This window comes from Protobothrops mucrosquamatus, unplaced genomic scaffold (genome assembly GCF_001527695.2).
Source record: "Protobothrops mucrosquamatus isolate PMUCROS unplaced genomic scaffold, P.Mucros_1.0 scaffold2142, whole genome shotgun sequence".
NCBI classification, from domain to species: domain Eukaryota; kingdom Metazoa; phylum Chordata; class Lepidosauria; order Squamata; family Viperidae; genus Protobothrops; species Protobothrops mucrosquamatus.
In genome coordinates, this window is record NW_015388240.1 from 19,129 (window position 1) to 32,859 (window position 13,731).

Here is a 13,731-nt window from a genome sequence, read left to right on the forward strand (position 1 = left end):
AAAAACAAAAATTAAGTAGGATTTTCCATAGCAGAATTTTTTTTTTAGTTTCACCCTAACAATTCTTTATTGCAACAGCATCTAACTAACCCTGACTTTGAAAAAGGTTGGACCTGGTTAGTACTTGGATAGATTAAAGCTGTAGGCTACCCTGGAAAGCTGAGAAAGGCAATTGCAAACCAGTTCTGTATTACTGTCAAGTCATTAGGATTTGGCTGAAGGAATCTTTTTTTTATTGACTTCCTCATAAAGTAATGATACAATTCAAAATACAAGCCCTGTCACTGAAGTACTATGTACCACTAGATAAAAAACTTTCCAGGTATATCTTAGGAACTATATACTCCCTCCCTCCCCAAATTGTTTGTGGCTTTAGGTTGTCCTAATTTTAGATCATAAGATGCATGAAAACAGACAGGAAGACCATAATGCAGTAGCAAAAGTGAGTGCAGTTAAAACCTTCCATAAATTGCCTGAATAGAAGGGACAAAATATGTGGCTTTTTTTAAACGAGACAACTGTACTGATGTACAACAATGTTCCTGTTTAATTTAGGCCATATGAGTAGAGCTGAAGACAAAAAAAAGGTAGATAGTAATTTTGAAAGAACTGAACAACACTTGTTCAGCAGCCACAATGATGCTGGTTCCCCATGATTAAGAGAGATACTAGTTGAATACATAGATTAAATCAGGTCAGGGAGGGGCTAATTTTCTATACATTTTGCCAAGGCCTTTATTGCTATTACTTTATTGATCAATGCAGCTTCTCAATAGAAATATACCAAAGTCTATAATGTCAGTGGGTAGATGCTGGACTTTCTGGAATATTGCAGAATGGAAAACCAAATATAGGGAATCCAATTTTATTAACTCATCAAGAACTCATCCAAAAGCCTGCTTACTATTGTTGAAGACATAATGGAGGCTCCCTTTCCTAGATGGACTAATGCTGATGCAGGCTGAAGTACAAGGTGTTCAGAGCATGAAAGTAATGTTTCTCTAACGGGAGATGAGGAGGAGCCTCTGAAGGTTAGAAATCTGCTGGCTTCAATTGGTCTGGTGGGCCAGTGGAAGGATTTGTGTAGGACTTTGTACCTCCCTGGTCCTTGTATTCTAGATACAAAACTTTTGGATATAAAGCTAGATACTTCTAGATTCTTCCGTTGGTAAATGGGTGAAAATTCCCTGAGTTCTGGAACACAGCATGTCTCTTGTATTCTTGCTGGAGTACCTCAGTAATCACAACCCAGTGACATATTTGGTAGAATGCACATTTATGCAAAGACTAAAACTCGAGCACAGGGATTGTTAAAAAAAAAAAAAGACAGACTAGGAAAGTTTTAAATACTTATTTTTATTGTCACTGATTCCATTCTGTCTACACCAGCCACTAAGTATGAGACACAAATCTTCAAAGCAGAAGGACAAATAGGTTGGATGGGGCGAGGACTTAAAAAACATACTGGATTGGGATAGACTGTGTCCAAGAGAGGGGTTCTAAGAAGACATGGAGAGAAGTGGTGGAGAGATGTCAAAAATTAGTGGGGAAAGAAGTTGAGTGTGCTAGGCAAAGTGAAGGTCACTTGCTTGGCTAGATGTGACTGAGAGAGAGAGAGAGAGAATGCGGGCTCAGGGCCATGCCATACACTGGATCTCATAAATTCTGACTCTGGAGCATGCTTAAATGCTATTTTCCCCCACAAGAGAACAGTTTCCTGAATGATCTAGCTCTACCAGTGATTGCTTGAGAACTAAGCTCTGTTATCCAACTAATAAAAAGCTAGGTGAGTTGGGCTGTGGGCCACTCTCTCTCCACAGCTGAGTAGCAGCATATATAGGATGTTACAGATTCTTGATCCTGGCAGCACTTTAGACAGACGGAATGGGAAATTGCAGACAGACAGTGGGAAATTACCCAACACCAAGGACTCAACTCTCCTCTCACCCCACTGAGGGCACAGCACAAAGGAACAGCAATGGTGTAGCAAGTACAGCAGTGACCAACAAATGATAGCTTTACAATGTTTTAGAAACCCATCCCTCCCTTGCCTTGTAACCCAAGAGATTAGTCAAAGGAAATAAGCTGAGCCTCTCCACCTCCCCCTTGTGCTTGCTGCACCTGGGGAGGGGTCTGCTGGGGAGGAGGCTGTTGTTGCGGAGGCCCTCCGGAAGGTGCCATCTGCAAAGGATAAATGGAAGCGAGCACAGAGTGAGACAGCATTTCTTCCAGTGAAATTCCTATAGGAAAGGAATCTGCTCCGTTAGCTCAAGGGTTGGCAGAGTCATTATCTTAATACTAATAAGGGGAAGGAATTCAACACATTGTCCTTAGTATTTAGTGGGGGTAGGGGAGAGGGAGATTGCCCTGAAAATTTGCTCAAAGACTTGCCTGTTGATACATAGGCTGTTGTCCTGACAGGTAAGGCTGCTGGGGTGGCAGGCTACTCAGACCTGATTCCTGGCCAGGGTGAGTTGGCATAAGGTTCTAGCAGAAAAAGAGGGTGTCAAACTTTGCACCAGAATTAAGTAGCCCCTTCTTGCAATGCAGCCACTTGGCCCTTACATATGAATTTTCCTACCTCCATGAACATCACTACATATTCCCTGTTCATCTTCCTGCGGATGGCCTTCCCATTCATGGAGTTCAGCAAAGGAAACAGTAATTAAAACAACTTTCTCACCTGCATGTTGTAGGGCTGGTATCCCATTGACACTGACTGACTGCCCATGTAACCCATAGTACCCCCAGACTGGGGAGCCGCTTGTGTCATGGCAGGCATTGTCTGCGTTTGGGAAGGGGCGGCTGCATTCTGCAAGGTAAAGAAGATGGCTGGAGCAAGATGTTCCCTACATAGCAACTTTGAGTAGAAAATTTTGATACCCAGAAATTTCCAAAGAAAGTCTAGATCAGCTTCAACATACAAACAAAATATTCAAGATCAATCATACCTGGTAGCCCTGCGTAGGTGTGGGCTGATAGGAAGAATAGGCAGGATTTGTGGTGGGCACTGCCTGTCCCTGTGGAGCTGGTTGGGCGCTATTATTGCCTGTGGAATACATGTAGGTGCCCACCATGCCAGGATCTGAAACACACACATAAGAGATGAAGGTCACCCTTCTGGGCTGAGTTTCGTAGCCTTTCAGCAAAGGATTGTGCTAAATCCACACCCACTCCTTCCGACTTCTACTACCTGTTCCTGCCACAGGCATTGCAGTGTAGGGTCCTGTACTGCCCTGGGTGGGCTGGCTCATGTAGACCGTGTGCATGGGTGAGCTCTCCACGGAACTTGCTGGGCTGAAGGTGCCTGGGAAGCTTGTGGGTCCTGATGGTTGATAGATCACTCCGCTGGCGGGAGGCATGGCCTGCAGCTACGCACAGAAAGCAAGATTGGTTCCCGTGAACTTTGCAGGCGGGGAAGGGCAAAAGGAATCCTTGGCTTCTCCGGTCTTCTTCCACTCAAATACCTGTGCATACGGCAAGGAGAAAGCAGGCATCTGTGCCCTCATCTGGATCGTTTGCTTCTGTTGCTCCAACCGCAACTGGCGTTCCTTTTCCTGCTCTTGAAGGCGTTGGATGGCTAACTGCCGTTGCATCTCCAGATATTCCTAAAGGTGGGAACAGCACAGGATGTGTTAGGCTCTGTGGTCATTACGCTTTCAGACAGCAGATGAATCTTTGCTCCAAATAAACTTGGGACATCACGACCCAAGCCTCACCTGCTTCTTCTGCCGCATGATCTCCAGTTTTTGAGCTAACTGGATTTGACGTTGACGCTCTGCCTCTTCTGCAGCTCGGCGCAGCTTTTCTCTGTGCTCTTCTCTCAGGGCATTCAGGGCTCCCCGTGCATCCCGGATCTGGGCAAGTTTATCTTGAAGCCCCTCATAATATACTGTGGAAAAGAAGGACAAGGCTGGAGTCACATCATTGCCCCCACTGGAGCCACACTTTTCCAAATCTCTTAAGAGGAAAGCAGAAGCAGAACCGGCAGAAGAATTGGGAAGCACCAGATTGTTTTAACCCCACACCAATCTAAAAGTAGTAATAGTCACTTAGGTCGCTAAGAATCAGCAGGGGGCGAGGGAACTCTTAAAACCATTTTCAGTCACATCAGGGACTTCTGATAACATACAACGGCGCTCATCCAGCTGGTTGAGTAGCTCCAAGAGCTGGGGGTGCATGCTGTTGATGGACTGGAAGACAGAGAGAACTGCCGAATCATTGGTAATGCTCCGCCCTCGCAGGTGGTTGCTCTTCATACGGTTGACAAAGGTGGTGACCGCATTCTGCAGAGCTTTCAGAAACTGCTCGTGGCTCTCATCCGTCTCACCGTTCTGATATTGCTGCTGGGGAGAGATGGGAAACCGCTGACCAGAAGCCCCACATCCTGCCTTCTCCCACCTTAGAATCCTAGCACTTCTTCTTTAAAAGCGAATTTGGTTTTTCAAGATGACTAACTATACTGCCTTTTTATGTTAGTCCACACATAAACCCCACACAAGAGCAGATGCACCCCCACTACTCACAACTCCCCCCCCAAAAGCCTAGAACCCTCTCTTAAACTTTCCTTTAGCACCTCTACTCCCAGCTCATAAACAAACATTCCCTAACCCCCTACGATGATGTGGATGAGTCTGACCGATGCCTAGAGAGCGACGCTGTACTCATGCAGAAGGGGTTTGTCCCTACCTCCACCACACTAAGTGGGGCAGGTGGGACTTCAGTAGCTTGGGTTGCTGGCTCTCCCATGGACAGGGGGGCTGAAGGGGTAGGGCTCTTGCGCACTTCCTCCTGCTTCTTTTCCCAATAATTGCGATTCAGGTATCGAGCCAACTGCCAAGAAATATTGAGAAATGAAAGCACCTTATTGTCAGTACATCGTTCAAACCAGCAGCTTATTGTCAGTATATCATTCAGACTAGCTCCCCATTAGCTTAAAAAGGTTGGAGTCTCACCTCAGGATCAATGTCCTCGGCTAGAGGTGCAGAGGAGTTCTGAAAATGACATAGAATTTGTTATTCTTAGTAAGATTAACGTCATGAAAATATCCCACAATCTAATTATCCTTTAAAAAAAAAATCAAATCCTTGAGAATAGACCTGCAAATCAGCTGCTCGAGCAAGGCAGATGAGAGCAAAAAACAACAACAACCAAATTCTTATTTTCATCCTCCAAATATCCTTCGTTAGCCTGATCAAGATACTACTGAATTGTCATGGTAAATGAGAAATGAAGTGGCTTAACAGTCACAGAATGCTCTGATTGATTCCTGCGATTGACTGATCAGATTTATATAGCTGCCCATCTCACAAACATGGCTCTGGCTGGCATATTAATAAACAACCAATTAAAAATATTAAAAATGTTTAAGACTGCAGGGGTCCAAAATCTTTCTCTGCTGGCTCTTCTCTGCCAAAGGCTGCACTCTTACCACAGGAGAGGAATAGAGGGCACCGCCTGGGGGTGCTGAAGAGGTGACTGGTGTGGGTTCAGCCTTGGGGTATGTAGAATATGTGCTTTTCTGTCTCTGCAGAGGAAAAGTAAACATTACTTCAATTGCCCTTTGCTGTCTATCAGCATGAGAGATGCAGTAGAGAAAAGAATAGCGCTGTGTAAGGATTGAGAGGGGAAAGACAGTACCTTCTTAAATCAAACCTGGGATTACACACAAGACTAGGAAGACACCTAATTTTTAAGGAGTTATCAACATGTAAAAACACTCCAAATCATGTTTCCCCCATCAAATCTGGATTATTACACAATCTTATGAGGAAGTGTTAAGCATCCTTTTGACAGTCAAAACTACAATATCTTATATATGAAGGCATTTCATTAAAATACAGTATATCTGTGATAACTAGATGTCAGAAAATGAAATACGATATTGTAACCCTCTGAATGTAACACAGATTGAAAAGTCTTGAGGAATTCAATTTTTGGATCGTTTATGAACAGTAGATTAGGTGAGAGAGACTATCAGGTAATTATCTGGTAATTAAGGGGCTTCTTTTGACTTGGAGACAAGAGTGACATTCGCACAAATCTCTCACAACCGGACAACAGGCTGTCGCGGTAAAAAAAACAGAAGTCTGATTAGCTAAATAAATGCTTCTAATAGCACAAAGCAGCCAAGCATGAGGAATTTACAGGAACATCAGTTACGACAAATGAAAATTAGTTATGACAACTTGCAAGAATCGCGATCAAAACACAAACCATCCTTTCCTTTTCCTCTGCCTCAGACTGGGAAAGTGCAATTGCTAGCTGTAGCTCTTCCTCCTCCTGTAGGGCAGTTTCATCACGCTTTGGGGGCAGCTATGGGCAGAATAAACAGCACTCACTGTACCTAGTATGTGGAACTGACCAATTAAATTACAGATGAACAGAGACCTAAAACGGGCAAGGACTTACCTGGGACTGCTGTGAAAGAGGGCTGGTCAGATATTCTGGAGGAAGTTCTGTGGTAGCAGTTCCTTTTCCTTCTGCCTTTCTGTATAGATAGAAAGGACAGGTTCATGACTGCTTCTGAACCTACCCTCTTTTGCCAAGCTGAACGGGGAGACAAAGCAGAGGGGCCCAGCAAAACTATAATCTGCAATGAACCAATTATCATTTTTTTCTGGGATTTGCATTCGGTAGGACAAGAGAAGATAGGCTAGGCTATTCATTTTTTTATAAATCCCACACCCAGCATTCACACATACAGAAAGCAGAGATCCCCAAACAGCCATTTTTTCCAGAATATTTATGTAGTAGCCTCTTCTACAGCTAAGCTCTTACTTGTTGAGATGTTCATAGCAAGGCTCACATACTCGTACTTCCTTCTCTATGCCAAACTTGGGGATGGTGGAATATTTGGATGAGCATTTTCCACAGAAGATCTGTCCACAGGCCCGACAATGATGCTGTGAACATACCAGAACCATCAGAATTTTCCAAAATAAACATCTGGTAGGAAAACATAAGTCTTAAAGCTAATGCCTCTTCTCTCCTAATATCTCTAACCAAACTCTGTGTCACGTTTAGCACGTGATCCCAGGATCAGAGGATGCCGTAACACTCACCTTGCGAGTCACGACCCCAAATTGAACTCGACAGCGGTGGCATTCTTCTGCATCCACCCAATCAGGAGCCTAGCCACACAGAAGCACAGCAATTAGGAGTGCCAAAAAGGCGACTGTAACACGTTGCCATGATCCTACATGTGCAAAGTTTTCCAAGGGTACCCCTATGCTAGAATGCATTACAAATAAAGGAAATGGGCCCAGTGGTATAATGCGTTAATGGACAGTAAAAGCTCATTGTGAAGTAATTTTTTTTTGACCTACAAGCTGAAAAAAGATTAGCTATTTTTCCAATCTGTCTAAATATAATTGCAATCACAAGTCACAGATGTGAAGTAATGAGTGGAGAAGAAAGGAATTAAGAAAATTCCTAACGTACAGATGGCAAAAAAAAATAGGAGGGGCCGTGTTTTATCACCTGCCTCAACCAGCTGTTACGGTGGTGGATTGATTCATCCCAAATTCTCAGCATTACAAACAGTGTGAAAGCAGAGACAAAACAAATATATACTGCACATTCAAAATGTAATTACTACAGAACAGTCCAAATTATTTCCCCCAATGAGGTGAGCCGCTTTCCCAGCTGGGAGACTTACCCTTTCTGCAGCGAACATTGCATCGCTTTCTTTGAATTCTGGAAAAACATGACCTGTAGGTAGATTAATACTGTCAACCCACTCCATGCCAAACCTTAGGCTCTGGATATTGAGCTGAGGACTACATGATGGATATGAGCAACTGTCTGCAGGCTTCCCTATGCTCTGCCTCGTGGGCAAAGCCCTGGACCCTCTTTTTTTTTTTTTTTAAACCAACCAAAGATAGGGAGCTATAGGGCATGATTTATTTCCAAGAAATCTTCAGCATCTTTCCAGATAATCAATTGACCACTAAATCCCATGAATGTCATAGTGTGACAACTAACAAGGGCACAGGGATTTGTTTTTGACTCCAGACTTCGAAGACTGAGATAGGCCCAAGAAATAAAATGGTTGTGATCAGTATTTGAAACACAGTAAGCAATTGCCACCAGCACTTCACTAGTGTCTGTAAATTCATGAGGAGGTTTTCAGGCCATATAAATTTGATTACATAAATAAATAAATGGAAAGTTCTGATTTCTCTAAATTCCCAGCTGCAAACATACCACCCATACAAATGACCTTAATACCATAATGGAAAGCTACTTGTCTTTGCTCACCTTCTACCTTCATGATCTGGTAGGTATCTTGGACCACCTTGTATTTGGGCTCATTGCGGAAGGCATGGGCCCATGCCTGGATCAGGTACAGGATCTTGTTGCGAACATTTGCCTCAACTTGTCTCTGCAGATAATAGGAAGGATCAAGATCAGGCACTGCAGCCAACAGAATTGAGCTCGCAATCTTCCATTGTTTGAGCTATGACACCGATATATGATGCACCATCCCACAGAGCAACAAAAGTTAAACTCAACTTTTTGTCTTGTTTAGTCACTGCTTGTAAACATGTATGATTAGGGACCCAAAATAATTTCTTCCTAAAAAAATTATTCTCACTGAAGACATTTGTATCTAATTTTAAGAGGTGTTTTGGTGCACAAATGACTGTTCTTACCTCACAAACATAAAATCATTTAAGGCTCTTCCTGCTGCAACAAGCTAAAAAAAATGAAGTTAAAGATACAGCAAGGATCTTGTAGAAAAATACTCTTCCCTGAACACCATGATTACCTCTGCATTACCGAAGATGCAGATACAAGCACATTCTCCCCTTGTATCATACTGTAGTATATTGCTTCCATCAAGAACCATTGATGGAATGAGGCTGAAATACTGTAAGGCAGGAAAGATCACGAGGACAAGATCTAAATTGGATAGGGTTAGGCTTAAGATAGCAACAATAATAATGGACTTTGTGGGAGGAGTCATTTTACTCTATGGTGCAAAAAGAGAGACCAGGATTTGAATCAAGTGTTCTTCTACGAAAAAGATGTTCCATAACTCAGCTACAGGAGCATTACTACACCTGTGTATACTATATACATATCTATATAAATAAAAATGTAAATGTTCGTTTGTTCAAAATCTTAAATCTCCGAAAGTTCTTCACTGATTGCTTTGAAATTTTGACACAACGTTGCATTCGAATACGCACGTGTTTTTATATATCTATATTATATAGATGTCACACCTGTGACAGGTAAAAACATGCTTTTTTGAAAAACAGCGCCATATATTTATATTTAAGAATTAGCAAATCTGGATACAAGACCTGCAAAGTTATCGAACATTTATTTTTCTTCCCTGATACAGATACAGTTGAAGCACAGAAAATGATGTGTTTCATTTGACACTGGTAGATAAAATCCACACATTATAAAATGTGATGATGATAAGGAAGAAAACAACCCAGCAGTGAGTGTATTCAAGCAATGAAAGCATCAATAACACATACATTGATATAGGTACGCACAACTATTCAGGCTGAAATCTTTGCTATGCAAATACATGGAAAGACATGGAAATGATTGTGCTTTAAAACTATTTCAGGCTAATTGAAATGTTAGATGTAATATGTATATATATATACATGCATAAATATATTATACTTGAATAAGGTCATTAAAATTTTAAATGCCCAAATCAGATTTTTTTTAAAATAAAACTTTTAGGACTTTTGGCATTTGTTCTATGTTGTTTACTTTAAAAAAAAAAGGTCATACAAGGTAGTGTTTTTGTCATGTGATAATAATACAAATCTTCAAGGAAAAAACAACAGCAAAGTCAATCTATTCCACCTCCCTCCAGTGTAAGGCTTTTCTCTAGTGTAGCTTACCGTAAAGAAAAATGGCCTAAGTGCTATTACCTTCAACAATTCCTTCAATTCCTCCATGGTCTGTTTGTTAGCCACCTCATCATGGACTGTCTGACCACAATTCTTTACTACAGATTCCAAGACCTGCATAAAAAATATACAAAAGTTAGTTCCCAAATAAAAGTTCAGAGACTTCACAACAAATAGTCTGGATCTCCTTTACAATGCATACCACATGGGCCCAAATGAGGAAAACCTCGTCACCAGGGAGTGTCATTATACTTCTGCTTACCTCTAGGGCATAGAGTGCCACGTGAGGATTCTTATCATTGACTTTTTTCTTAATTGCACCCACAGCATACTTGGCCCTGGGAAAACATAGGGGGAAAAAGAGAACCAGTTCAATCTAATGAAAGCTGCAAGGAAACTTAAGCCAGCTAACATTTGTTCCTGTCATGAAACATAGTATAATCATTTACAAAATGCAAACACTTGATGAAGGAGGCTGTGTACATGCCAAGACAAAACCAAAAAAAAGTCATATTATGACTAGACTAGCCCCAGACAAAGAAAATATCCCAAATGACCATGTCCTAGAACAGTGGCTCCCAACCTTTTCTATACTCCACACCCCTAGAACGCTTCTGATATATTCTCGCACCCCTTACAAAAGATTGAAATAACAGCAACAAATTATGCATATGCACTATAACTTTGAAAACCCTTCGCACCCACTGGAATATCATCTCACAGCCCCAGTTGGGAACCCCCGACCTAGAATAATGGACTAAAGGGCCAACTAGAGTGGAGCCAATTATATGCTTAGTCCCAAGTAGCAACCAAGTTCTGTTCTGGGATTTCCTAGGAACAATTAGCCAATTGAATAAAAATAAAAATTGCCAGTGAAATATTTTTAATATAAATCAGTTTTACAACTGCATCTTAAATCAGTTATTTCTCAAAAAAAAAAATCCATTGTAGAGCTGTAAAAGATGCAGCAATGACCAAAACAAGGGCAGAGCAAAAAGGAAAAAATAGTGCTGAATGCTTCTTAATTAACAAAGCAGAGTACAATATAACCATGCATATAAGGGGGGGAAATGGATAGCAGAAAATATATTTTCTTTCACACATAGTATTAGAATGCAGTAGAATCTAAATGAGAAAACAATCTTATTCACACAAAATTAAGCTATGAAATTCATTGTAGTAAACAGAGATCACCAATGCAAATGATTTTAAAATGGATGAGCAAGATACACATTCAGAGGATAGGGCTATGAATGATTATTCATGTTAATCGCACTATTCATAGGCATCATCAGGAGAGAGAGAGATGGGGATGGGACAAATAACAAAACTTGTGACACAAACCACATGACTTACATACTTCTATACAACACTGGGGTGAAAGTATAAAAGTCTAGGATTCATGCTATGACATCACAATACAAACTTGTGTCACCTTGGGTTGTCTAGGATGTCTAAAATTATAATCTATGTCCAAAATCAAAGATAGCATATCATATATCTAAGGAGCAATAACAGAAAAAGGCTACCAACTTCAAATCCTGCTCATGAGCTTCTAGAATGGATCTGATGGGAGTGTGTAACACAGAGTGTGTATTAATCTGATCTATGCCCTGATCCAGAAAGATTATCCTTAGTTTCTATGTACTGGATAATAATTCCATACGTGAGTTAATGACTAATAGATATTAGTCATGTTAATTGGGATTGATGGGAGCTAAAGTCCATGCTATCTGGAGGATAGCAAGCAATCATCCTTTTTGAGGGATGACACTGGAATAGCATCCTGGAATCCACACTACAAAAGTGAGCAGGACTCAGGACAAAATATTAATTATTAATTAAAACTATGAAACTAATATTAACATTGCTATACCATTGACATGATTGTTCCCTATGTATTTACTTTTTTTCTTTTTGTTATTAAAGATTTTCAATTTATCAACAATCTAGGGGTTGCCAAGGATTTGGTGAGTTATACATAGGCCAGAGATCTCACACTATGCTAGCTGATGCTTTATTTGAATGGCCCAAGAGTGTTTATAGAACAATAAGGTCTTTAGAGACACAATGTAGCCAATACCTAAAAGTTTGGGTTTGGAAAATGGATAAACACAGATTCAAATTTCTATGTCAGCAGCACATTTCTTTCCACTCATGCTTTGCTTAAGTTTAATTGCAATGAAAGAATGCTTCTTTCGTCAATAAAGTGCATAAAAATAGGGCAATGAAAACATGGTAGAGTTCAGCACGTACTGGGTATCTCCCTGACGAATCATATCACAGATCTGTAGAATGGATTCCCAGTCTGTCTCCAGCAGAAGCTGACTTGTGGCCTTATCTGCAAGATATTAAAATAACAGTCATTCAGGCACAAATTCAAATTTATATTCACTATCAGAGAATTGATGAACAAAGGAGTTTTTCTTCTGACAAGAATTACTAGACATGAATGCGAACCTCAGATCACAAACAATTACAGCTATTACAGTTATTTACTGTATGCTATTACCAAGCAGTTTTTCTCAGTGAAATTGACCTCTTGGCTGTCAAATCTAAGTTTAGCTATAAACATTTGCTCCTCCAACCATACTATTTATCATTTGTCCAGATATCTTATATTTCCTTTAATTACTTCTTTATCTTTCCCAATAAATAGACTTTTTTAATCAGGCCACTCCAGAATCTCTATCAACAAGTTTAGATTATAACATCTTCACTTCTTTGCTTTCCAATTCTTCCTTCAAACTTCCTTCTGTCATAAACTTTGGTACTTTTTTCCAATTTATGTAGAATAAATCCTAGTTACATGTACATGTACTTTTGTACATATTTAATCTTTCTGCATATCACTCTCTCACCTTTAGTTTCTTCTTCCCTGTCATGTTATAAATTTCTTGAAGGAACTGAAGTATATTTTAGAATGGTATACTTTGGTATATTCTAATACTCCAAATTCAAATAGAGCCTTATATTGAAAGGGAAATGAATAGCTGTTCATTGTCTTTTTCCCATCAGTACAAAAACACCAGTTAATTTGTGGACTGTTGATAGGGGGTGATGTAGATTTTCTTCCCATTGATATTTGTCCTAATGCAACATGTTTTCCTTGATTCAGTCAGCACTTACTTATTCTGTTATTTCCTGGTACAACCAGTCACCTTGTAGAACCTGATTTTAGGTCAGTGACGAGATCAGCAGCCTTGTACAATTACAAATACAGGAACTGATGTGTTGTTTTTTTTTCAAATTACACATTTGTATCATTCCATGTATCAAGCTGGTCAAAAGACCCCTCCCCTATCTACAAAAGACCCCCCCCATTCTGCAAACCCATCACATGACGCTAGGCAATATCACATTATTAATCACTCCAGTCGACCTCTTTGTCGCTAAAGTGCAACCTAGCGATTTGTGGCGCGAGGACAACGATCCTACGAATAAATACAGGAAAATCAATATGGGTGTATGTGGGGGGGGGGGAAAGGGCACAAAAGGAAAAACGCTTCAGGGGCTTGACTGGTTTTCAGATGCAACGGAAGATCCCCCCAAAAGGAAGACGCGATTTACAGAAGCCGAAGAAAGGGAGGTCGAAGGAAAGCAAGGCATTAAAATGAAGGCCGAAGCTCTGAGGCAGGATTAGGCCACGGTTCCCTTCCCCCCCCCTCAGTACCTAAAAGGCGCTCGAAGGTGCCGCCGCCTCGCCCCATTGTGCTCCCCCTCTCAAGATCAGGCCGGACCGACCCACCGCCGCTCTTCCCCTCCAACGTCTCCGCAATTTAGGCCCCGCTTCCGCCTTCCAGTCAGCGGAGAGGGCGGGCCTTCCGGCGGCAAGCCTTAGCGA

The 13,731-nt window shown here is 41.1% G+C and overlaps 1 protein-coding gene across 3 annotated transcripts; it reads right to left on the reverse strand.

The window, feature by feature from the left end:
* Positions 1-1,337: 1,337 nt before the first annotated feature.
* On the reverse strand, positions 1,338-13,674 carry HGS (hepatocyte growth factor-regulated tyrosine kinase substrate). 3 transcript variants are annotated; one of them, XM_015824160.1, is made up of 21 exons: positions 13,561-13,674; positions 12,144-12,228; positions 10,150-10,225; positions 9,909-10,001; positions 8,263-8,386; positions 7,661-7,713; positions 7,065-7,133; positions 6,781-6,905; positions 6,412-6,490; positions 6,217-6,315; positions 5,432-5,527; positions 4,956-4,994; positions 4,690-4,833; positions 4,133-4,343; positions 3,720-3,892; positions 3,468-3,608; positions 3,194-3,371; positions 2,952-3,085; positions 2,684-2,812; positions 2,392-2,487; positions 1,338-2,181 (listed from the first exon to the last, which is right to left on the reverse strand). In XM_015824160.1, exons 1-21 carry the CDS (start codon positions 13,595-13,597, stop codon positions 2,068-2,070), a joined length of 2,295 nt encoding a protein of 764 aa, XP_015679646.1. In that variant the 5' UTR covers positions 13,598-13,674; the 3' UTR covers positions 1,338-2,067. The 3 variants fall into 3 exon arrangements, with proteins under 3 accessions (XP_015679646.1, XP_015679644.1, XP_015679647.1); XM_015824158.1 differs by having other exon boundaries at positions 4,133-4,346; XM_015824161.1 differs by lacking the exon at positions 6,217-6,315 and having other exon boundaries at positions 4,133-4,346.
* Positions 13,675-13,731: the final 57 nt, after the last annotated feature.